Genomic DNA, 27623 nt, shown 5'->3' with positions numbered 1-27623 from the left:
CTGCACCCCAAACGGCACCAGTTAGCTGGAAAGGATTAACCACAACTCCATTTAGCCATGCGTAATACTCTCCAGTTCGCCTTGCCTTCTCCCAGGCCCTTTTCATGTCCCCTGGTCATGTTGAGTATGGAAATCCTAAGCTAGATTAATGATGAATAACTGGTGCCCTCAAGGTGTGAACAACTTCCCAGCTCTGAGAAATGACCTACGATCTAATTTTAGGAATAAAATTGCAATGTATGAAAAATTAGCCCTGCAAAGCCACTCACTCAGGTATACACAAAGAGAAAACATTCACAAGCTGTGAAATTCCAGGCAACCTTTTCCAAACACTGGAGTAGGACTAAGGTAGCAGCCTACATGTACCAGAGAAAGTTTCAATAATTAAAACAGCCCAAGACCTACAGTATGATAATCAGCCACTGATCTACTAGTGACTGAAACAAACATTTAGCCCTGAAACAGATCCTGCATTCATATGGGACTGCTCTGCGTTTTTCCTTTTTTGGTTTGTTTTCTTGTTTAATTTATCATTTGGGGTTCAGGACTATATATTCTTTTTTTTTTTTTTTAGGACTATATATTCTTTATAAAATTATTGGAAGCTGTGCTTATTTATTTTCCCTGCTTTAAATATTTTATAAAGCACTGGAATTAATAGTTGTCCCTTAGAAATTTGAAAGGAATCATCCTTAAAATCAACTAATAGTTGAGACTTCAACCACTTTTTCCAAAGCTCTTAGTCTATTCTGTTTGTCTATGTTTTCCAGATTTTAAAATAATCTAAAATTTCTAATTTATTTGTATAACTGTGTGGTTTGCATTACTATATTTCTCAGAAATTTGTGTTCTCGGTGTCTTTCCTTCCCTGGAGGAAAAATAAACTCTCGGATTCATTTATCCTTGCAATCTTGTCCAATTCTTATTTCTCATTCAACCTGTTTCCCGTTTCTTCTCTTTCCCTTAGGATCATTTTCTTTTTAAATTGTCTTGAGTTGTATACTTACATAAGTAACTGTCACTTAAGCGTAGTAATTTTCCTTAAGTTTATATTTGACTCATGCTTTAAACTGGGATATTTAGTATCACTGCCTTTGTTTCTGAACACAATATAATTGTGTTTTGATTTCTTCTTTGTCCTAATAACAATTTGGAGAATAATATTTAAACTTCCAATTGGCTAGGCATATCTTTTTAAAATTGTCATTAATTCCTAATTTTATTTCACTATAGTAAAATATGACCTGTATGTTTTCTACTTGAGGAATTTATTGGTATTTTCTTATGACCTACCATGTGATAGGGGACTTACCTTTTAATTTTTTGAAATACCGAATGTGGATATTTCAAACAAATATTCCACAAATGTTTAAAAAGAATACGTAAGTTTTATTACTCCATCCTTTATTTCCTTTTTATGCAAAAATATATGTATTTTTTAACCTGTGACAGACTGATAAAAGGATATTACGATCTCCCACTATAAAAGTATTTTTCTCAATTTCTCTTTATCTTTGAGCTTTGTAATATACAGGAAGTTGAAGTCTTCTTCTGGTTCAAAAGAGAGCACCATGTTTTAATCACTTCCATCGTAAATTATTAATAGTAGGCATACATGATATGTGCTTCAGAAAAAAATAATTCTCATATATTGAGAGTTTATAAATTCACTGATACTAAATATTTGGTAATAATACCTTAATTTCTTTGGTAAATGAGAGAAAAACATTTCTGAAGCAAATTATCACATGTAAAGTGGATACTACATTGAGATATTCTCTAAAGGAGTTACTAGAATCAATAACTTTTTTTTTCAATTGGCTGCAGAGGAGCTGGGACAGACACTGAGAATTTAATCGTTTGAAAAAGAATGCTTAGAAATTAGAACCAAAGCTCAAATTCCCAAGTCTACTTTTCAGAAGTTGAACTAAAATCTATTGTTTAGATTATCAAAACAATAGATTGTTTTGATAGTCTAAAATTATTATCAAAAATCTATTGTTTTGTAGATTTTAGTGTACAGGTCATACACATATGTCCTTAACTTCATTCCTCAGTATTCTATGGTTTTTGATGCTATTGTAAGTGGTATTTTCTTCATATTCATTTTCCAATTCTCTCTCTCTCTCCACTCCTTCCTTCTCTCTCCCCCCGCTCTGCCTCTACCTCCCTACCTCCATTTTACAGCTCGTCTACGATTCCTTTTTCCTCTTAGCGATACTCTCTCCTGCCACAAACAGGTTCTCTCTAGGAGGGAAAATGGCCACTGGCATTGCTAAACCTAATTCCTTAAAGGTCATGGTCCCAAAGGAAAAGATTCTTCCCTGTTGATTCCATCAAGAAATTCCCCAGGAAGTCTATTCTTGAACTGCCCTGAGTGACCAAATGCAACAGGTTTTAAGAGATTAGGAAGAGTCTGCCAAGGAAACCCCTTTCCAATACTGAGTGGGCGGGGGCACGGGGGGAGGGGTATTCAGAAGACAAAAAGCAGAGTTAACCAATTCCTAACAATAATCATAACGTATGTTATCAAATTACCTTCAAGGAAAGTTGTGCTGGTTTACCCTACCATAAACACTGTACAAATATCCTCTTTCCTTTTTCATTCTATGCTTTAATGTTGATTTTTCACCATCATATCTGTGAATTTTATAATACTGACCAGATACTCTCCCCACCACTGGCCATGTCCTTCTCTCATTTGCTTAGTCACAAAGTCTGGCTTTTCCTTGGGCTTCACAGTGGGGACAAACTTTAATCCATTTCCCAAGGAACTGAAAGCAACTGCTAAATTCCAAGTATCCATCTACAGAAGTTCATTTAAGTTTCCAGTTGCCAACATAGGGGAAATAGCCTATCTACTCTGAATTGCAGTGTCAGTGTGATAAAACATGTTTAGAAGCTCTCAACTTGAAAGTAAGTGATTAATAGGGAAATTTCTCACAGTCAGAATAAACTAGAGGACCAATACCAATAATATCATTCCACCCTTTCCATTGCTTCCCCCTACTTCTGGAAAAGGAGGGACATATTTCACAACTTTAGGCCCTACTGAATAAGGCATAATTTACTTTACTGATGGAACAGAAAATGGCAGCAATTTTCCAATGTTATATTAATTTCATTAGTCACTAGGTTTCCAACATTTAGAAGAACTAATTGAACAATGGGGTCCTGAGACCCTCAAAGAGTGAGTATACCACCCTAAATTAGAATTGGGATTACAAGCTTTTAATAGTTACAGTTTACCATCAGCATCCTTTTTTTTTTTTTTAACATCTTTATTGGGGTATAATTGCTTTACAATGGTGTGTTCGTTTCTGCTTTATAACAAAGTGAATCAGTCATACATAAACATATGTTCCCATATGTCTTCCCTCTTGCGTCTCCCTCCCTCCCACCCTCCCTATCCCACCTCTCCAGGCTGTCACAAAGCACCGAGCCAATATCCCTGTGCCATGCGGCTGCTTCCCACTAGCTAACTACCTTACTACGTTTGTTAGTGTGTATATGTCCATGACTCTCTCTCGCCCTGTCACAGCTCACCCTTCCCCCTCCCCAAAACCTCAAGTCCGTTCTCTAGGAGGTCTGTGTCTTTATTCCTGCCTTACCCCTAGGTTCTTCATGACATTTTTTTTTCTTAAATTCCATATATATGTGTTAGCATACGGTATTTGTCTTTTTCTTTCTGACTTACTTCACTCTGTATGACAGACTCTAGGTCTATCCACCTCATTACAAATAGCTCAATTTCGTTGCTTTTTATGGCTGAGTAATATTCCATTGTATATATGTGCCACATCTTCTTTATCCATTCATCCGATGATGGGCACTCTTTTTTTTTTTTTTTAAATAAATTTATTTATTTTTTTTGGCTGCGTTGGGTCCTCGTTGCTGCAAGCAGGCTTTCTCTAGTTGCAGCGAGCGGGAGCTACTCTTTGTTGCGGTGCGTGGGCTTCTCATTGCAGTGGCTTCTCTTGTTGTGGAGCACGGGCTCTAGGTGCACGGGCTTCAGTAGTTGTGGCACGCGGGCTCGGTAGTTGTGGCTCGTGGGCTCTAGAGTGCAGCCTCAGTAGTTGTGGTGCACGGGCTTAGCTGCTCCGCGGCATGTGGGATCTTCCCGGACCAGGGCTCGAACCCGTGTCCCCTGCATTGGTAAGCAGATTCTTCACCACTGCGCCACCAAGGAAGTCCAGTATCCTATCTTAAAAAAACCTTAGAGATTAGTTTATACACTGGATCATTATAGAGAGGGTTAATAAGAAGTCCAAACCATGTCTCTCAAACGATGAGCACATTTCTATATGACTCAGAGAACCTGTAACAGAGATACATGTTATCCTTTTTCTTTTTTTTGAATTTCATTTATTTTTTTATACATCAGGTTCTTATTAGTTATCTATTTTATACATATTAGTGTATATATGTCAATCCTAATCTCCCAATTCATCCCACCACCACTCCCATCCCCCTCCTGCCACTTTCCCCGATTGGTGTCCATACATTTGCTCTCTGCATCTGCATCTCTATTTCTGCCTTGCAAACCGCTTCCTCTGTACCACTTTTCTAGATTCCACATATATGCGCTAATATACGATATTTGTTTTTCTCTTTCTGACTTCACTCTGCATGACAGTCTCTATGTCCATCCACGTCTCTACAAAGGACCCAATTTCGTTCCTTTTTATGGCTGCGTAATATTCCATTGTATACATGTACCACATCTTCTTTATCCATTCATCTGTCAATGGGCATTTAGGTTGCTTCCATGTCCTGGCTATTGTAAATAGTGCTGCAATGAACATTGGGGTGCATGTGTCTTTTTGAATTATGGTTTTCTCTGGGTATATGCCCAATAGTGGGATTGCTGGGTCATGTGGTAGCTCTATTTTTAGTTTTTTAAGGAACCTCCATACTGTTCTCCACAGTGGCTGTATCAACTTACATTCTCACCAAGAGTGCAAGAGGGTTCCCTTTTCTCCACACCCTCTTCAGCATTTGTTGTTTGTAGATTTTCTGATGATGCCCATTCTAACTGGTGTGAGGTGATACCTCATTGTAGTTTTGATTTGCGTTTCTCTAATAATTAGTGATGCTGAGCAGCTTTTCATGTGCTTCTTGGCCATCTGTATGTCCTCTTTGGAGAAATGTCTATTTAGGTCTTCTGCCCATTTTTGGATTGCGTTGTTTGTTTCTTTAATATTGAGCTGCATGAGCTGTTTATGTATTTTGGAGATTAATCTTTTGTCCATTGATTCGTTTGCAAATATTTTCTCCCATTCTGGGGCTTGTTTTTTCATCTTGTTTATAGTTTCCCTTACTGTGCAAAAGCTTTTAAGTTTCATTAGGTCCCATTTATTTATTTTTGTTTTTATTTCCATGACTCTAGGAGGTGGGTCAAAAAAGATCTTGCCGTGATTTATGTCAAAGAGCATTCTTCCTGTGTTTTGCTCTAAGAGTTTTATAGTCTCCGGTCTTACATTTAGGTCTTGAATCCATTTTGAGTTTATTTTCATGTATGGTGTTAGGGACTGTTCTAATTTCATTCCTTTACACGTAACTGTCCAGTTTTCCCAGCACCACTTATGGAAGAGACTGTCTTTTCTCCATTGTATATCCTTGCCTCCTTGACACATGTTATCTTGATTCCCAGAAAGTGGCTTTATTTTTACCAGCAGCAAACAGTTTATAATATAATTGCTTTAACACTGCCATCTGAATTACAAGGACCTGCCTCAAAAAGTTGTTCCTTACACTAGGGGAAACTAATAGATAAATTTCTTTGACCTTGTTGGTTCTTGCCCCATCACCTAGAACCCTGAATTCTCATTACTATTTGCACTAAAAATGAATTCCGGGTGGTATTATTACCTGTAAATTGGTTCAATTCTAATGGGGAGAGAAAGGGATAGATCCTGATTTTAAATCACATATTTACAATTTTTACCAATTCTCCATGTAATTAAGATTTTTTTTCCACAACATGTTCAGGATCCACAATTTACACATAACCAAGGAGTTAAAGCAATTCCCAAAGCGACAGAGGCTTCCGCCAATTGGTGTGTGTTTGTCCCAGTTCCCAGTGTTCAAAGGGTACCTAAGGCAAGTTGAGGAATAGGACTGCTTATTTACTCCTGAATCACAGAACCAACACACTTGTTCCATATCTGCTTATTATGAACCAAATGTCAAGAACAGCTTAGACTCATCTATGGCCCTTTTATTTGTGTGCCTGGTGACACCCATAAAATCACAAAGTATTTTTCATAGTTTTGTTTTATAAAAAAATGTATCAGTCATTAGTATAATCGACTCTTTATCCTGTAGTTTAGTAAAATTTTTAAATTTCTTTTACTTTTCTTGTAATGACATATCTCAAAATAACTTCCTTGATACCAAAGACGCAGCATGGTTTAAGAACCAGTTTACTATTTTGTTAATTGAACTATTTCCCTTTAATTGCTCCATTACTTTCATCTGCACTTCTTTCTTCTTCAAGCTGGTTCCCCAATCATTCCAAAAATTACTACAGTCCTCCCTCAGTATTAACAGGGGATTGGTTTCAGGGACCCGGCAGACACCAAAACCTGCCAATGCTAACGTCCCTTATATAAAATGGCATAGTATTTGCATACAACCAACCTATGTGCGTCCTCCCATATACTTTAAATCATGTCTAGATTACTTATAATACCTAACACAATGTAAATGCTATGTAAATAGTTGTAAATACAGTGTAAACTCTACATAATTCAAGTTTTGCTTTTTGAAAAGTTCTGGAATTTTTTTTTCCAAATATTTCCAACTCACGGCTGTTTGAGTCTGAAGATGCGAAACTCATAAATACAGAGGGCTGACTGTATTATAAAACTATAGGAAACAAGCTAAATGCCATATTACTGGTCAAATGCAGAGGAATATTATAAAATCATTAAAGAAAATGTTAAAGTAGAAAAAGGGTAAAATAAAGACCACTGCATATAATAAGCTCTCATTTTTAAAATAAAAATGAGGGCTTCCCTGGTGGCGCAGTGGTTGAGAATCCGCCTGCCTATACAAGGCACACAGGTTCGAGCCCTGTTCCAGGAAGATCCCACATGCCGCGGAGCAACTAAGCCCATGTGCCACAACTACTAAGCCTGCACTCTAGAGCCCGCGAGCTGAGCCACAACTACTGAAGCCCACGCACCCAGAGCCCGTGCTCCGCAACAAGAGAAGCCACCGCAACAAGAAGTCCGTGTACTGAAACGAAGAGTAGCCCCCGCTCACCGCAACTAGAGAAAAGCCCGCGCACAGCAACAAAGACCCAACACAGCCAAAAATAAATTAATTTATAAGTAAATAAATAAATAAATAAATAAATAATAAAATAAAATAAAAATGGGAAGTGCTAGGGCTTCCCTGGTGGCCCAGTGGTTGAGAGTCCGCCTGCCGATGCAGGGAGCGCGGGTTCATGCCCCGGTCCGGGGTTGGGGGGGATCCCGCGTGTCGCGGAGCGGCTGGGTCTGTGGGCCATGGCCGCTGGGCCTGCGCGTCCGGAGCCTGTTCTCCGCAATGGGAGAGGCCACAGCAGTGAGGGGCCCGCGTACCAAAAAAAAAAAAAAAAAAAAAAAGGGAACTGCTATATATGCAGAAATCATGTAAAGAAAAACACAAGAAACTACCCACAATTTAACTACTATGGGGCGGGAAGTGACTGAACATCTCCATTGGGGTAGAGTGATTGAGTGATGATAGGACTTCTAATTTTCACTTTGTAATCTCAAAAAACAGACTATCTTTTTCTATCACTGTGATAAACTTAAGTAATGAACTTCTTTGTAATTACTGATTTCATAGAAGAAAATTGCATTCCACATTTTGGTTTTTAAGTGCAACTACCTTTGCCACTTCACCATTGGGGAAAATAGACTTGTATTTATTGTTCCAAAGACTTCTACGTGAAAATTAATTTTCTCCAATGTTTAGCAGAAGGAAAGCCCCAAAAGAGTTTATTTTTCTTCTATATCCTTTGTATCTAAGATGGATTATATTATTTCAGATCATACTCACATCTGTTTATAATAATGTAAAACTTGTATAAAACAAAATAATAATTGAGAATAATTGCACAGACTGAATAAAAATAAGCAATTTTTGAATGTTTGGGGTTGAGCTTTTTTAAAAAGGATTCTTTTAAGTAGTCTTAAAATATGACTTTAATTTATCCATTAAATCCAAGAGAATTCAAAAACAGGCATTACAGCTGTTAAAATTATGCAATTGACACTAATGTTTTATCATTACTATTTAGCATACAATTTTTTGTGTGTAATTGGAACTAGGTTTTGTTATGTATAATTACCAAAAAATTTTAATGTTCTGAAAAGAATATTAAAAATATAAACATGCCTACTAAATTCCTGCTATTTGAATCAAACTATACAGATTCATAATGAATCTTACCTCTGTATTTGTTAACCCTCTTCTTTAATTCTACTGAACTAGCTCCATTTTACCAATGAGCAAAACAGAAAAGCTTCTGGATTTTGTTTTGTTTTTAGATGTGATTGTGCATTTTAATATATTTAAATATTTTCATCTCATGGAACAGAATGTTTCCTTTTAGGTTTATTTGATGCGAGAATTTCAAATTTCTCTAAAATGGGTTATGGCATAGTGTTGTTGGATGTTTTATGTTACCTCACTTTTCTGCTGTTTTTTTTTTTTCTCCTTAGCACTTATACCCATCCAAAATATTTTTCATTTTACTTATTTAATTTTTTATGGTCTGTTTCATGAACCAGAATATTAATCCCATGAAGATTTCTGTTTGTTTTGTTTACTATTGTATCTGTAGAATCTAGAATAGTTTTGGACACATAGTAGGTGTTCAAAGACAACACAGTGCCTGCATGACAAAACTAGTTAGAGCCAAATACCCACCTCCTATAAATGGGGTACATGTTCTCCAGTTTACCAGGCACGTCCCATTCCTATCACCTGGCCCACTTTATTGATTTATGTTCTTTGCCTGTCTTTGCTTAAGTTTTGAGATTGAAACACTTGAATTATACTTCTAACCTATTACTCTCTAATCTACCTTAAGCGAACTACTTAGTTCAATAACCCATTTGCCAGCTATTACTATAATAGCTTACACCCTCAGTTAAGACTTGTCCCCTCCTCTACTACCCATTAAAAAAAAAGTCACACGTTCATGCAAATGAAGTAGCAGCACCTGTGAAAGGCTTATGGACCACTGGTACGTGCCACCATAATCCAGTGGACAATTACAGCATATACTTTAAACCTACGTGATACACTGGGTAAGAATTACACCCAGACTGTGTGTACCTCCATTTCAAAAATTATTTTGAGCCTGTAAAAATCTTCTATTTTGTTCTATTTCACCAAGAAAGAGGTTTGGGCATTGATCACTTACACATAACTCATAAATTTATTGAAATGTTTCAAATCTGTATGGAGCTAAAGTCAAACAGCTTTAAAGGTAGCACAGAACCAAAAGACTTAAGAAAAGAGTAGATGTCTTCCTTCACCTGATCACCTATGCAGAATGTTGTTTTGAAGACACAGGTTAAGGAACTATAATCGGACATAGTGTCTCAGTCAGACACTGCCATAATAATACTATGTAACAAACTACCCCACATATCAGGGTCAAATGTCAATGAGCATTTATTTCTTGCTTGTGTATCTATGAGTCAGCTACAGTTTGGCTAATGTAGGCTGGGTACAGTAGGGCTTAGCTCAAAGCTGTACGCTGGGTCCCGTTTTGCCCCACATGCCTCTCATCACTCGTGGACCAGCAACTTTTAGGCATGTTATTCTCAATGCAAAAGGCAGGAGCCCGCATTTGCAAGCACGCTGCTCACATCTCATTCCTTATCTTTGCCCAGTCAAGTCACAGTACTAAACTCTCGAGGTACACTCCACCACCCATCGTGAGCCAGAGCAACGTTCTGCAGGTAAAATACTTTTTTTAGGGGAGTGAAAATTTTAGACCGATAAATCAATCTAAATACACCCACTATTATATGAAAGTAGAGACACGGTATATCTATAATCTGAGACCTCAGTATACATAGATAAAATAAAATTTCAGATGGTGCCCTTATTATGGCAAAGATGAGCCACCAACTTAGAATATGAAGGCTGAAGACTGTGGTAAATGACTTTACCTTCTGGACATTAAGTTCTAAGAACTCAGATGTTAGAACTGAAACTACAAAGGGCTGGCATCTCAAAATCCAGAGACAGCAATAACCACAGAACCTGAAGAGTCAGTCCGTCTCCAAAGATGTGGGCAGAAACCACCTTTCTGCAATTTCTCTAATGGAATTACAATTAACCACAGGCTTGTTGTGGAATAAGGCTCCACTGGGTATTAGAAGTTCGGCCTAATGAATACAATTCCACAGTACACAACAGAGTTTCTAGGTCTCTCTGGAAAGGCATTTAAATGGTGATTTCACAAAATATTACTTTTAATCAAATCACATCGGGATGAGTCACTATTTTATAGTTTATCTTTCTCTAAATAGATTAAATTTTATCAAAGATCACTTCTTCAGCCAAACGTGCTATGTAGTTTTGGTGAATCCTTATTATTTGACAACCTGCCCATTAAACCTGGCTTCCCCTGAAAAGAACTGTGTGCTGAAGAGGAAATACATATGTTTATGTCTATAAATCCAAAGGGAACACAGTATTTTCTTGGTCCCAAATTGCAAGATGCTTCCAGGACAAACAAAGGATTGCCAGTGGAAACTCTGGATATTAGCATTTGAAGTGTTCTGGGGAAGCTGGAAATTTTTGTGAAATAAAAACATACAGTAATTTGAAATTACACACATTCATAGAATAAACCTAGCCAAACTGGCTGCTCTGAGACTATTTTTCCACCCAAATAGTTTAATGGTTTTTCTTTTAAGTATTAGTTGAAAATATTTACCTAGAAGCTCAGAGGAATGTCCCAGAATTGACTGAATTCGGTTGGAAAACATTCTGAGTTTTTAAAAAAATTATTCATTATGAAGAAAAACACAGAATGCTTTCTTGTCAATAATGATTAAATCTGAAACACAGGGTGTGGTATCTTCTCAGTTACCTAAATAATGTCATTGACAACGATAAAGCTACAAGCGACTTATAAATTATGTACTACGAGAGCAGAATTAATAAATACAATAAGAGAGATTTAGGGCGTTAGCTACACGAAATGAGAAGAATTAAGGGGCCCAACTCAAGAAGTTGCGAGAAAATGTTGAAACTTCAAATCCCTCAAGGTATTTATTGAACAGAGAAGAATAACTACCAACAGCCTGAAAAAGAAATCCCTTGGCTCAAACCACTAAATAGAAGAGGGGACACAAAATGTGCACAACCTGACCATTCCTTTGTTTAAAAACAATAATTTAATAAACAACTCGAAGGCAGAAGTTCTCTCTTGATTTCTGATGGAAATAGCTCAACATCAGCTGGACTAGAAGATCTAATTTTATGTGCTAAAACTTAGGCCACTTGGCATACTGCTCACTTTTTTGCCAGAAAACTCCTTCACCCCCTCAAGAATGTTTTTTATTAGGCTTAGCAAATAAAGGAATTTTAGTTCTTTATCTTATGACCACTGGCATCAGCAGTTACAATTTGAAATGACTACCGTATCTTAGCAACTCTAATCTTAACAAAATAAATACAGCAAGGAGCAAACAGGCTTCATGCCACACGAGTGTCTCATCACCATCCAAAAAACGCGAAGGGGGAAATCAACAGAGGATGACTCTCACCGTGCTGGTACTCTGGACTTGGCAACTCTCCCATCGCCAAAAACACTACATTTCTTTACATTTTCACAGCAGGGGCACCTACAATACTATATTTTAGGGAAAATTTCACTAAGACCTAAAGGGGCAGTCATGAAAGAGGGAGGGGAAAAGGATGATTCATCCAAAAAGAAAGATACGAAGGGAAAATGTGAAATGTAATTATTTTCTGTTCCCTTTTCTCCTGGAACTTGGGGGTCACAACAATGGTGGCATCTCCTCAACTGTATCCAAACCAATGCTCATATTTGCACAGTATGAGCAGTTCCTTCCCTTAGACACTAAAGCCTGAGGTAGCTCCGAATTATGACTTAAAATAAGAAAGAAGGCACTCAATAAATAGAGTGAAAGAATGAATGAATCCATTTCTGGCCTCTCCAACTGGTTAGGAAATAGTAGAGACACAAACCTCTTGAAACCACTTCAAACTCCTGCAGAGATTACTTAAAGTGTCTCTGATGCAGAATTAAATGCTTGTTCAACGTGGTCCAAACACGCGCATCACTCTGAAGTGAACCCGAGGCTGTGCAATTGAAAGGAGAGAGCAGGGACTTTGTGATTGGATGGACTTGAGCAGGGAGCTCCACACCATCATTTCCTAGCTCTGTGAATTTACAATATTACATCTAACATCTCTGAGCTTCAGGTTCTTCTTCAGCGAAATGGGATAAAACTCCAGAGGGGGGAAAAAAAAGATGGCTGTGAAGTTGTCACTTAGAATAATGCATGTAAAGCTACCTATCCCATTTCCTTTAAAGGTGACTGATTTTACCATCAACAAAGGAGACTCACTTTCCTTCTCTTGGTATCGTTTCCTCTGAGTCATATAGGCCACCATCAGCAAACTTATCACATATGGCAGCCTACTCAATGTAATCCTGTTTGATGCTGAGCAGGGTAATCTCCACTCCTCAGAATGTGCAGCTGTTTAGTTCTTTGGCTTGTTACATCTTGTGCATCTCCAGTTAGAAACTGACATCTTGTTTAAGCCCTCATTACCTCTCACCTGAACTACTGACTGCGAGAGCTCAAACACTGCTCTTCTAACCTAACCTTGTCTCTTCCAATCTGCGGCCAGCACTCTCTTTCTAAATTTGACCATATTAAACTTTATGGGGCCTCCAAGTTCTGAGTTATGCCTATTTCTTAAGTCTCATTTCCTGGAATTACTTCTATACTCCAGTGAAACCAGTCTGCTTCTAATGCTGCTTCAGACTCAACACTTTGACAACTGTTGTGCCCTCTACATAAAATGTCTTCTCACTTTTTTTGGCCAGTTGGTAATTCTTCAGAACCCATCTCAAGCATTATCTCCCCAGTGAAGACATTCCTGCAATTGCTTTAGAAGGTTGATAAGATTCTACACGGGACCATGTCTGTACAATATACTCTGTCTTTATAGCACTTAATTACGGTGCACTGCAATCATTCACTTCCTTGGGTATCTCTGCCACTAGATCATGAGTTAAAGAGTCCTGAGGTCAGAGATTATGGTTTAGCATTCCCACTGCCTGGGACAGTGCCTGCATGCAGTAGATGTTAGTAAATGTTAGCCTATGTCCTCTAGCACTCTCCTCCCTACCCTTCAAATAGTATAAAGATGGATTAAACTGGCTTGTTTGGACTTTTATTTTGAAGAAGTTAACTGAAAATTCTACTTTATTTGTTAATGTAATGTCTAACCTAATCTAAAAGACGAGTAAGCATCTCTTTATCACAGAAAATAGATGGAAACTTACATTTAAGAAAAAAAAATGTTGATGTTATTTTTGTTCTTGCTGAACTTCCAGTTTCTGTTTTCTTTATGAGCATAATTCCATTTTGCATGCTTGTGACCTTGAATCTTTCTTAAGGCTCTAACTCAGTCTACTTCTTGCTTCCCTCACCCTACACTTCTTTCACTTTATACTTCCTTGGCAAGAGCCCATGGCGTGTATATAATAGGAACAAAACCAATGATAATGATGATGGGGATAAAAAGATTTACCTTTTGCTATTAAAGAGTCACAAAATTCTGAGTTTTAAAAGAGACATAATGTCATATATCAAAATTCTGATACAATGGAGTTGCTGCTTGAGTCTGTGGTTCAGAACTTGGTACAGTGCCTAAGATAAAAATTCTATATACTTGAAGTCCCCTAAGAGGAACTTCCCTGGAGGTCCAGTGGTTAAGCCTTCGCTTTCCAATGCAGGGGGTGTGGGTTCCATCCCTGGTCGAGGAGCTAAGATGCCTTGTGGCCAAAAAAACAAAACACATAAAACAGAAGCGATATTGTAACAAATTCAATAAAGACTTTAAAAATGGTCCACATCAAAAAAAAAAAGTCCTCTAAGAAAATTCTTCATTCATTCATACAACAGATAATATACTTTACGTAATAAAGAATACGTATGAAGTGCCCAAGAGTATAGTTGAATATCTGAACTTAACTGTTTCTATAATACAACTTTCCTGGTGGCCTTAAAAAATTACTTCACTAAGTCTCCCATCACCATGAAAGTCACCCTCAACCTTCCAGATCTAATCTAGTTCCATCCTTGTAAGAAATATTGCCTATACCCTACTGCTAAGATGGTATGACATTTCACCCTATGCAGGCTAAAGGATATCTCAAAATGGAAATTCAACTATAGAGGAAATATTATCATTATGTCTGAAAAAGGAGGGAAATGACAAAAAATTAGAAGGAGAGAGAAAATCAATTCAATGGTGAGGGAATAAATTCGTTCAAGCAGTGTGGATTAAACTCCTACGATTTGCTTGACTCCATGTTTGGTACCCAGGAAAACACATTTTAAAAAAAATTATCTATCCTTTATGGCAGTTAGGGAGACAGACAGACACCAATTATTATGATAGGACCTAAGCCTTACATTGTTCAAGAATATTCTGTCCAGGACCTATAATTATAAATTTTTGAGCGGAGAGTCATGTCTCAACATAACATTGTGCATTACTATTCTGTGAGGAGGAAAGAGATTTACAGTCTTTAAGATGGTAAGGCTGTTGTAAGGATAAGAAAAAGTTAAAGTTCTACCGGTTTTTCTCTAAAGCCTTCTTTCCCCAATTATAATCTGCTTTCTAAACAGTACACGAAGCCTTGCTTTTATGGTGAAGATAGCCAGATTAAATGCAGGATGCCTAGTTAAATTTAAATTTCAGCTAAATGATGCATAAGTTTTTAGTATTAAGTATGTCCCACATATTGCGTGGGACCTCCTTCTCCTAAAATTTTTGCATCATCTACCAGAAATGCAAATTTCACTGGCCATCCTGTATTTTTATTTGGTATTTTTTAATTTAACATGGTAACCCTATTTATAGGGGTGCCCATCCAATCTTCAGACTCCCCACTTGGAGTGCACTGTATGTGGTCTTAACGAACGCAGTGGATCACACAGTGACTGAGATACAAAGCAGTCTCCTCGGCCTTGTGTTTACCACAACATTGTTTCTCAAGCCTGCAGGCTTGGACAGCTGAGTTCCCAGCTCACTTTCCTAAACTATTTCTGGTTTATCACACAAGTAACAAAATGTGACCTTTATCCTTCTCTTCTCCTGAAGAAAACAGAAATTTTCTAAAGGGGTAAAAATAGCCGAAATTAAAAAAGACTATGAACTATTCCAGAATCTTGAGGCTGTCAATACTTTATGCTTTTAAATAGTTGCCATGGTTCACCCCAGAAGCATCTGCATATTTCTGTGGTTTTCTTCATGGTGTGTAGTGAACTTTGATATCTTTGGGGAATAAAAGAACTCTCTATCTGTCTATCTACACATATATATTTAACAATGCGAGTTATTGTTATATAAATGTAGGCTGTTGTCAATTTCAGTTCCCTGCCATATCAAAAGAACAAAGCAGGCAGGAAGAGCAAGAGGATGATCTAATATGCCTACGCTAATAACAAAGCCAGTGTCCTAAACTGGCAGTGGCAGCCCTCTTCTGCAGAGATTGTTTTTTACACCATCAGTAGACATTTTACAAAATTGGATGGTGACAGGAAGAGTACATTTTAAATTGTCAACCTTCATGATGTCCTTTTGAAGAATAGCAATTACATAACTCAGGGAGCTTTATTTTGCATTTGAAAAAATATGTATCTAAAGGAGTTTGCAGGGTTATGCAAGACTCCACATTCTGGATTCTTTGTAGAAATTAAGGTCCCTTATTTTTTCCTGTAATCTCATGTCAGTTTTTATCCACTTCCTAGTTAAGGTGGGAATCAATATTAAGCAAGTAGTACAGAATTAAAGCTGTTTTTAATTTAAATTAACAAGTTCATTTAAAGAGGCCATCAACCATATGCCATTCCTTAACCATATTTAAAATCCAGTTTGTAAGTTTCCAAGGATCACACACCTTTTTTTCATCTCTATGGCATTAAAAAGTTTGCTTATAATATTCTAATATTTTGTTAAAGTTGTTTCCTCTTAGGCAATGAGAGAGGGAAATATTATGCAAAAGTAATTTTATATCACCCAAAAGTCATTTGGTCTTTTTCTTCTAATTCTCATCTTTTTTTGAAATAATTTTAGAAAAAAAAAAAACTCTTTAAAAAATGCAGACAATGCCAAGAGAAACGCATTGCAAGTACCCTAAATAGTTAATGTATTTTCTAAATGAATGATTTAAAATAGCTATTAAAGGAGAGGAAATGAGCTTAGGTTTCTAGTAATGACTTCTCCTCTTCAAAATGAAATCTGTAAATCCCTGATTGCAATTCCAAATCCCCAAAGGACCAGCAGTTCTGGGACCAGGGCTCACTGGCTTTATGTCTAATAGCACCAGATAAGTAGCATGATTTTTATATATGTAATTTGGGAGAATATTCAGAATTTATAGTCCCGGAGACAATTTATGAATGAATTTCCTTTTTAAAGTACATTATTCTAAAAATCAACTTTTCCACCCAAATTGTAAGCAGAGCACACAGGAATGTGAGAGGCATGGATATATACGTAGAGAGACATATGTATATATATTTATATATGCACGCACACACATGCACGAAATGTAAGTACCATTTTATTCATAAGAGCATAATGATTCAGCCTGTGATTGTTAATAAAAATGCATTTCTAACCATCAAATTTGAGTCTATTATTCTAAGTTAATTGCATTTGCCCTAAAGAGACTTACAGCTGGCTGTCAGCCTGTTTGTGTCAGTTTCATTTTATTCATCAGTCAATCTTGTCTCCTCTTCTTTTTCACATCCCATATATTGATCAAATAGATTTGTTAGCATCCCTCCACAGCTTTCACAGCATTTAAAAAAATAAAAAAATAACCTCGATATTATCATCACATACATCTGATGACTTCATTCGTTCGCATGTTATCTTCAGTGCTATTTCAGTAGCAAATAGATGCCCTTTGGACAAGCCCATAAGATTGCCATTAAATATAACAGATGTAACTCACTCAAAGCGGCATTGAGAAAAAGTTAAACGGGAGAAAAAAGTGAACGACGGCAGTGGTCGGCGGCATCTCCGCTTTTCAGTTGGAATAGAGGATACTCATTGCGGTAAACATTAGTTCTTTACTGGAGTGTATTATGGAGTAAAAAGCATCTTGTTAAAATTCATCCTCAGAAGAGAATGTACTATTAGGTGGTGAAGTGGATTAAAGAAATAAATGGGCACCATGTTCCCACTGGAGCCAAAGAAAACCAGTGGGGGAAACAGAAGAGCAGGGAGGTTAGGGTAGAAAAGTAGTTAAGGTGAAAATCTGCAAAGAATTAGAATCTTCCTTGTGTGAGTCAAGTTGCTTAGAGAGGAGATAAAAGGCATCACAGGGTGAGGAGATAATTAGCAGATCAGAAGCAAAGCAGTTTAAAAGGTGACCCTTACCTCCTCTGTTACTCAGTCTAAGAAACTATAGACAATTATTACAGTATTTTCTCCAGGGATGTGTGATACAGTTTCTCCACATATCCTCCAAGACACAGAGCTCTCTCAGCATTGTCACTGCGTTGCCTGAGTTCAGTGCTTTTTATGGAAATTCCTTTACATCACGCCAGCCTTGTCTTTCAACCTTGCTTCAGATCAGTGATTCTCAAATGGGGTGATTTCACGCCCCCCAGGGGACATCAGAAATACCTGCAGGCATTGGGGGAAGGTGTTACTATCACCTGGTGAGTAGAGGCCAGCTATGCTGCTACACAGTCCACTGTGCACGAGACACCCTCCACGACAGAGAGCTACCCACCCCAAATGACAATAGTGCCGAAGTTAAGAAACCCGGCTTTAGATGGCTGACTGAAATACACGTAAAGCTAAAAAACAAAAACTACATCACAGTACAGCAGCAGTGCAGTGAGCAGGATTTTAGCAACTCTGAGAGGCAGAGAGCAGTCCAGCGACTACACACAGGATTTCACACTCGCCTATTAAATAATACAATTCATTTACCTAGACCCCAGGAACAGTGGAGCAAAATACAACCCCAATTTTGAGGAGAACAAAGAAAAATGAAAATCATGGCTTGAGAGAAGACATTTCAAAGACCTCCAAGACAAACCAACTGAAAAATCTCCAATCAAAAGACTCCGCAAGAAAATTGTATCACAGCCCCTAATCCTCAACAGACCTTAACAAGATGTTCATGAGCCAAAGGCTCATGTCTGCAGAAGACAAAAGACATAGGAAACAATACAGTCTAGAGAAGGATTATTGTTAAGAGGCAGGAGAAAGATAAAACGGATTCCTCCACCTTACAATTAGAACGCCTAAAAAGAATAACCAGAAATATGCTCAAAACCATGTTACAGTAACTGTTACATCTTTCTGCTCTTGGGAAATTAATATTTAGGTTAGACCTGGGGCAATATTTTTAAAACCTTTTTTTGATGAGTGCTTTTACCCCACCTGACTAGACACCCCTGCCTGGCACAGATGGCCAAGACATTTGCTTTTTTAAATACTCCATATTTCCACAGCCACCCACCAGACAAAAATTAGATTACCAATGCTTGTGTAAACTTTCCAAGCTCTGACACAATAAGATTCCAGGAAATGTACATGCACAGCTAAAAGCAGCATTATACATAATGCACTGTAATTCCAACAGACAAGTTGCTATCTTCGATAGATATACACACTTTCCATGCCAAACACATGAACGTCAATACATTTTTCTCAAGTTAAAATGGAAACCATTTAACAGATATAATGGGCACAATGAATTTCATTTTGCATTACTAATGCAGCAGAGGAGAAGGGAAGCTTTGGCAAGGATTGCAGTAAGACCAAGAAAAACAGGAAACAACTTAGAAGCTATCATGGCTGTGCAAGCTATTGCCCTAAAGCATGGTCATGAACCCAATGGCCACTGAGACTTCATATTCTCAAAACTCTAATTCCACATAAACAAATTTTTGACTCATGGGAAAAAAGTAAAAAATGGACAAAAGAGTGGTTGCATTTTTCGCAAAAAGGTCAAGAGAACGTCACCATCATTTTTTCCCACAGTTCCTGAAGAGATGTTATCATGACCAACTTGATTTTAGGGGAGATAAATTGGAGGCAAATGAATTAGATGATGTGTCATGTGAAAGGGAATTAGGAAGATAACCCAGGAGCCCAAATCCCCAGCCTCTGCTTTTACCACCGGAAATACGTATCCCCCAAGACTCCTTCTCATCACTGTTAAAAAATAAATAAATAAAATAAAAAAACCAAAAACAGCAATTACTTCACTGGCCCTTACCTTTATCTTAAAGTCTTTCTGGCACCTAAAATAGTTTACCTCAATCATTGCACACCAAAGAATTTTTTGGTGCTTTCTACTAGATTTAGATAGTAAACTCTGAAGCCCTAGATAAACGTTATTATGCAATTTAGAATAAAGGTTTTGAGCACAGGCTTATTGCAATTAGGCACACCTCACTTCCAAACTGATCTCGCCTACTTAGTGAGATGGGCAAACTGAGTGACTCTGAGCAAATTCCGTTATCAGAGTTTCACTTTCTCCATCCATAAAATGGGTGTATAATAGTCCTTATATTAATGGTTTTGGGGAAGAATTAAATGGGGCCATGTGTGTAAAACATTAGGTAAATTAATAGTAGTAAAGTCTAGCAGCAGCAGGAACCCTTCCTGGGTTCAAATCTCTGCTTCCACAGCTTCCTGGCTCTGTGAACTTGGATAAAATCTCAGTTTCCTCACCTCTAAAATGAGGATAGTAATAATAATAACTTACAGGATTGTTACGAGAATGAAAGTGACATAATAATAATAATGGCTTGACAATTCCTAACCTAAATTAAAGCACATTACATTTTAACCATAATCATTCTTTCCATCATATTTACAAAGGAGATTTAACATCTTTAGTATTAGGCTCCAAAATAAATGATGAAAGTATCTCAAAATGTAAATGCATATATAGAGATAAACTTGGAAAGAAACCAACTGGAGGAACAACATAAGACTTTCTTCATTATGTTTATCATGAGTTCCAGCAAGGATCTGTCTTTCTTTGATCTTATTTTTGCCCTTAGAAAAATAAAAACACATCTCAACACAGTGAACTTTTCAAAGTGGAAATATGACAATATTCAGAAAGCTCAGACCTAGCAATTCTTCAAAAATGCTCCCACTTCCAGCAACTGATGACTTTTTTGGCTAATGTGCCATATATGGTACCTCATCTAATTACAGAAGTCAGTATCACCACAGTCAGTCCCATGGCTAAAAATGATGTGACAGCAAATTGGTTATAAGATGTAAAAAATGGTGGACACAAAAATGAAGAATATCTTTGACTGTGAAAGGTCAAGATGAGTTAGTAAGCTATTAACTTGGCTCATTTTTCAAATGATGAGTCAATTTTTATGAGAAACATTCAGTGTTTTCAAACTGCTTATCAAGTTCCTAATTCTGTCATCTTAAAGGCCTATATTACTCAAAATTTTAGAACACCACTTAACATCTTAGTTGTCACAGTGATGTGACCTGGAATATGAAAATAACTCAAACTTTTAGCTTGTTTTTGTCTTCCCATGCAGAATAAACTTTTCAAAATGAGGGGCTTCTAAGGTGTACCATGTTTAGCCAGATAAAAAATAAACCAGATTGGTATGATAGTCAGCAGTAGAAAGAGAAACAAATTAAGTACTTATAATTAAAGATTGAGGAATGAAAGAATTCACACTTTCTTAGAGTTATTATTTCAGACAGTCTGGTGTCAGAATTAAAAGCCAACCAGTGCATCTGTTTACATTGCCAAGGATTTTCACAGTAAGAAGGGCTAGGAAACACATATTTTTTAATTAGGGTCCAAATCCCAAAGAACACCTAAAAAATAGGATGCCAAAAATAAATGTTCTTGTGATTTGTATTGTCCAATGTCTAAACAAAGACAAAAAATTATGTTTCTTACTTCTCCTTTATAAACACAAGTGAAAGGAAAAAAAAAAAGAGAGAGAGAGAGAGAGAAAAGAAAAGAAAAGTAGTTCTGTTGCTTTGGCCACAGACTCCTTTTTTTGTTATCCTGCTTGTTTCTGGCTCAGCTACTGCTTTTCTTTCCCAGGATGAAATAATATAGGAAAAGCCGATTAAGGAAAACTTCACTCACACAGAAGGTTCACCAAGATGGCTCAGTTACCAAGCCTTAAAAGCTGAATTACAATGGCCACCTAAAATGACCATCCTATACTTTAAAGTATATCTCCATTTGAAAAATTTCAGTTAACTCTGCTTATCTTGAGCTTTGAATTAAAGGAAAGTCCTCTTTAAAATCCACAGTGATGGATCGAACGTTGTAGTACTCAAATCTACCATTAGCTTATTTTTACTTCTCACCAGCAAAATTAGAGGTATTTTCTGCAATTTCAAAGATCACTCCTTTGGTCAGTTGAAAAAAATATATAAAAAGTAGTATTCTGTACACAAATAGACTTCCTTCCCTCATTTATTTATTCAACAGATATTTATTGATCCTCTATTATTTGCCATACGCTGGGCTCATTGCTGGGAAATACTGAACTAAACAAGACATCACTGCATATACCATATAATCATAACGCAAGGTGTTACCATCTCTCCTATTGGAAGTATAGGGTTCTGGGAAGCTCTTACCAGTACAAGTGGACTAGGATAGACTTGAGAGATGATCAGCCCTCATATCTTTTATTTGACAGAGGAGGAAACTAAGATCTAAAAAGATTGAGTTGCATAATCCCAGAGCTCTTTACTGGGAAAAAATCACAGGACTAGAATTCATGTCTCCAAATTCAAATCTCAAACTCCCTATACAGCAATATACTCCTCCCCAGAACATAATTTTCCCGAAAACAATAATGCCAAGCCATGAATGTCAAAGCAGTTGACTTGTTGGAAATATGCTTTGAGATCAAAGGGTCAACATTCTTCCTAATTGTACGGCATTCCCGATGGTGGAGAGGGAGGGCTCAGAGGTCAGACCCAACTGGATCCTAACCTTAAATTGACCATGCCTAACTAACTAGTGACCTTGGAGAAGAATGAAACTCTGAAAATCATCTGGATTTTAAAAAAATCTTCCAAGTCAGGATCACACTATCTACATGAAAGGGGTAAATTTCATGAAAGAAATTGAGTAGAAACTCAATACACATAAATTTTTGTCCCCTCTTCTCACACATATAAATTGAACAGACCTGATTGAAAGATCAGGTTAGCAGAAACCACACCTCAGTTTATTTCTTACCAGTTATTTTAGCATAAGATCCAGCCTCCAATTTTAATCCATTTTCGTAGGTCATTTTTGGCATACCTCCACATAATTTAACATTTCTACTCTGTGAACGTTTTGGGAGTTAGAAAGCAGAGATTAAACAATTGAATTTAGAGAATTTCATCAGCATACATCCTCTAAAGAGAGATGGGAAGGAAACAACAGTCAGAAGAAATATTCAAAATGAATAAAGCCTCCTATATAATGTCGTGGGCCTCTTTCCATTATAGAACACAGAAAGCCAACTAGCATAGGTAAAGGGAATTTGTAGACTCACGTATCTAGGATGTCCAGGAGTAGATGAGCTTCAGATGTAAGTGAATCCAGGGACCCAAATGATGAATTTGGTACCTTGCCTTTACTTTTTCTTGGCTGTTTGGCTCCCTGTTTTGGCTTTATTCTCAGGCTTTTTACACAAGGCAGGAAAGATGGCTTCTGTCAGTCACAAGCCTACATTATCTTTCTACCCCACAAAGGAGGAGAGAACCCTCACTTCCAGCAGGCTAATCTCAAGTCTCAGGGAGCAACCTGATTGGTACTGCCTGGTTCTTAGAGCCATCCCACCACAAACCTCTATGGCTGGGAAACAGAGGACATGGGTTACCATGTCTCTGTACATGGAACACTGATGGACAAGACCATTCCACTCAAGCTACATGGAATAGGTCCTCCGTTGGAAAGTGGGTTTCTCTTTCCTGAAAAAGGGAGTAAAGGGAGCCTGGAAAGGCAAAAAAATGGATATCCACTCAAATAATTATTTTTAATTTCCCTTCTTTTAGGACCATCCAGCTCAATTCAAAATCCTCTGGAAGACCCTGGTAGGTTCATTTTATTTCTTTGTAATAGCTTCCTATACTGGCTAATGGGTACTTTTGGTGCAATATGATAAGGGAAGGACTCCATCTTTGTCTACATCCACAGTATAGTGGCCACAGCACCGGCACACACATCATCACACATCTGCATTATTCAAGGCATACTGCAATCAGTTTCTACCTTGAAGGTGCTTATACCCTATCTCTGCATACATGTTAGGTCACAAAAGTTTAAAAATCATGTATTCATTTATACAATACATGGATTCAGAGTCTATGTTTAGGACCCTATGTTCAGCTTTGAGGGATGACAAAAACCTCAGTCTCTGTCCTCGAAGGACCAAGGAATCTCTCAAAGATATCACTTGAAGCTGGAATCTGCAAAGAGGACTCCATGTATAATTAACATCTGAGCTGGGTTTGGGGGCATAAGTAGAAGTTTCACTGTTAGGCATGTGCAAAGAGGCCAAGACAGAAAAGTTGAAATGTGCTTTCTCGCTTAGTGAAAAGATGACACAGAAGAATGGGGAATAAATAGCAAGGTAGCTTTTAAGCATTCAGCAATGAAAGTCTGCCTAAATATGTCATGGTTCTCCGGTAGGAGGCAATACTGTGCCCCAGTTCTTCAGGAAGAGGCAGGGCTAAATGAGCAAGACGCATTAATGAGGGGGAAAAAAAAATCCAGTGTCACATTGACAAATACAGTACGGCCCATTTACATTAAGTAAAAATCAGACGTGCATATGTTCGTTAATGTAGATAAAAGGTCTAGAAATGAGTTATCCCAAACTGAAGATAGGAACAGCCTCCATAAAGAGTAGTCAGAATGAAGCAAGCAGCAGGAGTGAGGTGGGAATTTTCCTTTGCTTTTACACTTCCGTATCACTTAAGCTCTTTTTTTTCCACAATAAAATTTTATCTACATGTTGCTTGCCTAATAAATAAATACTGTTTACATAGAAGGAAGTTTTTGATCAAAATAAGGACCAAAATAACACTGGCAGGATAAGGAGTGTGAACTTTTAAAAATTAATGTTCTTGTTATTTTTGGTTGTCAGTGGGGTAGAGAGCCAATACCCTGAGCGAGACGTTACGAAGAATAACATTTTGCAGGTGGGATTATCTTTAAGCCAATAAACAAATAGGCAGGTAGAACTCTTTGGAGGTCGTTACATAGATAAATACATATATCTTGTAGGTGTATATGTATATACAAATTAAACAAATATATAGCCTAAATAAATACATTTTATATAGGAGGTTATTCCAAATACATATAATGAACATACATAATAATGAATATATATAAATGAACAATAAGAGTTAGGGAGAGAGAAGAAAGACAAGTTCTTTTCTGAGTATGAGGGATTTTAAGATACCAAAGACATGCCTTTACGGATGTTTGCTTGCAAAGTGTCTTAAAGACAACACATCTGGCTATGGAGATCACAACAAGCAGAGTCGGATTTCAGGTGAGATGTGGCAGTCATCTACATGAAGACGAGAAGTGAAGTAATGAATGAGGTCAAAGGTCATCAGGGAATAAATGAGGTCAGCAAGGGAAAGAGTGAAGAGAGCCTAAGGCAAAGCTTTGAGAAGGATCATCCATTAAGAGAAGGGAAGCAATGCACTGGCTCATTCATTCACAACTAATTTTTTTCAAAGACCCTGAGCCAAACACTGTAGGTTTTCAGGACAGAATAGAGCGGTGGAAAAAATGGCATGGTGACTGCCCAGAGGGACTTATAACCACTGGAATGAGAACACCCACTAACATTAACTGAACGCTTCGTGACTTTGCAATGTCACTGAAGTATCACATCAACCTTAAAACAATGTTATTACCATCTCCTCTCTATGGATGAAGACATGAGGCTTAGTGAGGTGGGCAATGTGTCCCAAGTCATACAGCTATGAAGTGGCAGGGACTTGATTTGAACGCCAAGTTTATCTACCACCACAACTCATAAGCCTGTGTAACGCTGCAAAGTGGCCAACCAATGGGTCATAGAAGAAACATGAGAACAGAAAAAGAAAAAAAAACAACAGCATTCTATGCTAAAGAAGACAGGGACAGAGTCATGGGCCTGCTAAGCCATGTTATCAAGGAGGAGGGAAACTGATGCAAGATCACTGATTTGATGGTTAGAAAGTCATATATTCATTCATTTATTCACTCAACCAATATGTATTAAGCAGCCAGCATGTATTACCTCATGGGCTTTGAAAGATCAGTTTTACTTCTGTGGGGATGGAAGTCAATTGTGAAGGATTAAGGAATGAGTAGATGGTAAAATCGCTTGCGTTAAGGACTCCTCTGAGGAATTGGGTGATGGAAAAATTAGCTTAAGAAGGATTTTCAGGCTATGGTGTACCTAAGCAAGCACGCAGAGGCAGGATGGAGTCAGTAGAGAGAGTGAAAATACAGGGAAAGAGGATGATGGTGAATACAGATGCTTCCTATGGATGGAGAAAGAGAAGGAGACGCAAACTCCTGAGGCAGAAGGTTATCTTTAAAAGGAGAAGGGTCCCTTTTCCTCTGATAGGGGATAGAAGAAAATATAAAGGAACTGAGAAATGCTGCTGCAAAATGCAATCATAGGAAACTGTACCAATAAGGCTTTATGTGCACACTTCTAGACATTGGTTCTCGACCCTGGCTACACACTAGAATCATCTTGGCAGTTGTTACAAACTGTGATGCTTCGACTGAACTCCAGGCCAATTAAATCAGAAAAATGTGAGGTTTCTTCAGGCTGAGGATATCCAAGGCTGTAAAGAGGACTTGGCGAGGTGTGACTAGGGGGGAGGTTACATGTGATAACCACTTGAGTAAAATGAAAAACTAGGATCCAATAAAGAAATGAATTTGCCTAAAATAAAGGAAGGAAGGAAGGAAGAAGTGGGCAAGAAAATAGAAACATTAGTATGTGGGGAGATGACAAAGGATCCTTATAAATTTCCAAATTGCTGCAAAGTAGATACACGTGCGTCCCATTACTTACGACCATAAACTGTACTAAGCACGGGTCTTAACAGTACTACTCTCTTTTGCATTCCCAATCAATCTGCATCGGAGTCCCTGGCATACAGTGGATACTCAATAAACATTAGTTGAATGAATAACTTAATAAAAAAACAAATGTATAACTCAGGTGGCAGCCCAGCCCTCTCTTCAAGTATCTAGAATCCTTGAGAACGGTGGAATCGTCTCATACGCAATCCCAAGCCACTCACTGCAAATACTTCTCACATCTCAGATCTACATGGGGCCTCAGATGGTTTCAGGGGATATGATTTCAACCTCTTTATTCTTAATGCCATCAACAATAGGTTATGTGGGTAATCGATTTTTACTAAAGTTTTACAAAAGTGAGAAAACAATGGGGAGGAGGGCTTTATCAGCAAAACACCAGCCAGCAAGCAATTTAAAATTAGCTATTAGACAGCCACAGTGTTAACTATGTCACTTGGCCTTTCTCATTGGCCCTTATTCCATGCTGAGCCCTTGCCTCCTGCCATCTTGCTGCACTCTTATTTCCGTCAAGCTTCACCAGTACCACCCAAACCACAAATTTCACCTTTTCTTATGCAGAGCAGTTTCACTATGACTATCTCCTACACCGAGGCTTGGGGGGATCTCACTTTTAGTACCTAAACTTTCCCAGAAGTGCTTTTGCCAAACCAAAGGTTAGATATTAACCCCAACCTTTTTAGGGCCCCAAACTTTCATAGCCAATTATGATTTTAAATGGCCTTTTCCTTCCTTCCATACAAAAGAATGAATCATCCTGGGAAGACAAATGGAAAATCCCCAACCCAATAATAAATGAGGCCCCGTGAGGGAATAAACATTCGTCATTGGAAGTCCATGGAATACGTATACACATTACTGTTGAGAATAATCCTTACCTTCCTTATTGGGGCATCTCAAAATTAGTGTCTTTGTCTGTGAATGTCATCATCGTATCCAGTCACATGAGCAGTGATGTGAATACAGCGGGCACTCAACACAGACGCACTAATCATGAGGATAAAGGGTAAAGATGAGATACTCTCTGAGATTTTATACCTTATAATAATAGTGGTAATAATAGCTGCTTTGTATGTCCAAAGCCGTTTAAAAGCATTAACATTTCACATGGCCACACATCCTCGGAAAGGAGATCAATATTTATGCTTCCAAGTGTGTCAAGTATACAGTTGCGGAACCTCGAGGTGAAAGTTTCACCCTGCCAGTGTCAGCCTCAGACCTTGGAAAT

At 37.7% G+C, this 27623-nt stretch overlaps 1 protein-coding gene and 1 long non-coding RNA gene across 2 annotated transcripts in view; one reads left to right on the top strand and one right to left on the bottom strand.

Annotated features, from left to right (window-relative positions):
• Positions 1 to 27623, bottom strand: part of LOC307192705 — a 796377-nt gene that overhangs the window by 592891 nt on the left and 175863 nt on the right. The gene's annotated exons all lie outside the window — the stretch shown is intronic.
• The window catches only part of MDFIC2 (MyoD family inhibitor domain containing 2), a gene marked incomplete at its 3' end in the record, with an annotated part of 99565 nt that overhangs the window by 33107 nt on the left and 38835 nt on the right, over positions 1 to 27623 (top strand). The window contains exon 2 of the mRNA XM_079933196.1: positions 23326 to 23364. Coding sequence (XP_079789322.1) covers positions 23326 to 23364 — 39 coding nt within the window. The remainder of the gene's footprint in view (positions 1 to 23325; positions 23365 to 27623) is intronic.

This window comes from Stenella coeruleoalba, assembly GCF_951394435.1.
Source record: "Stenella coeruleoalba genome assembly, chromosome: 10".
In the NCBI taxonomy this organism is placed as follows: Eukaryota; Metazoa; Chordata; class Mammalia; order Artiodactyla; family Delphinidae; genus Stenella; species Stenella coeruleoalba.
This window is presented reverse-complemented; position numbering and strand designations above follow the sequence as displayed.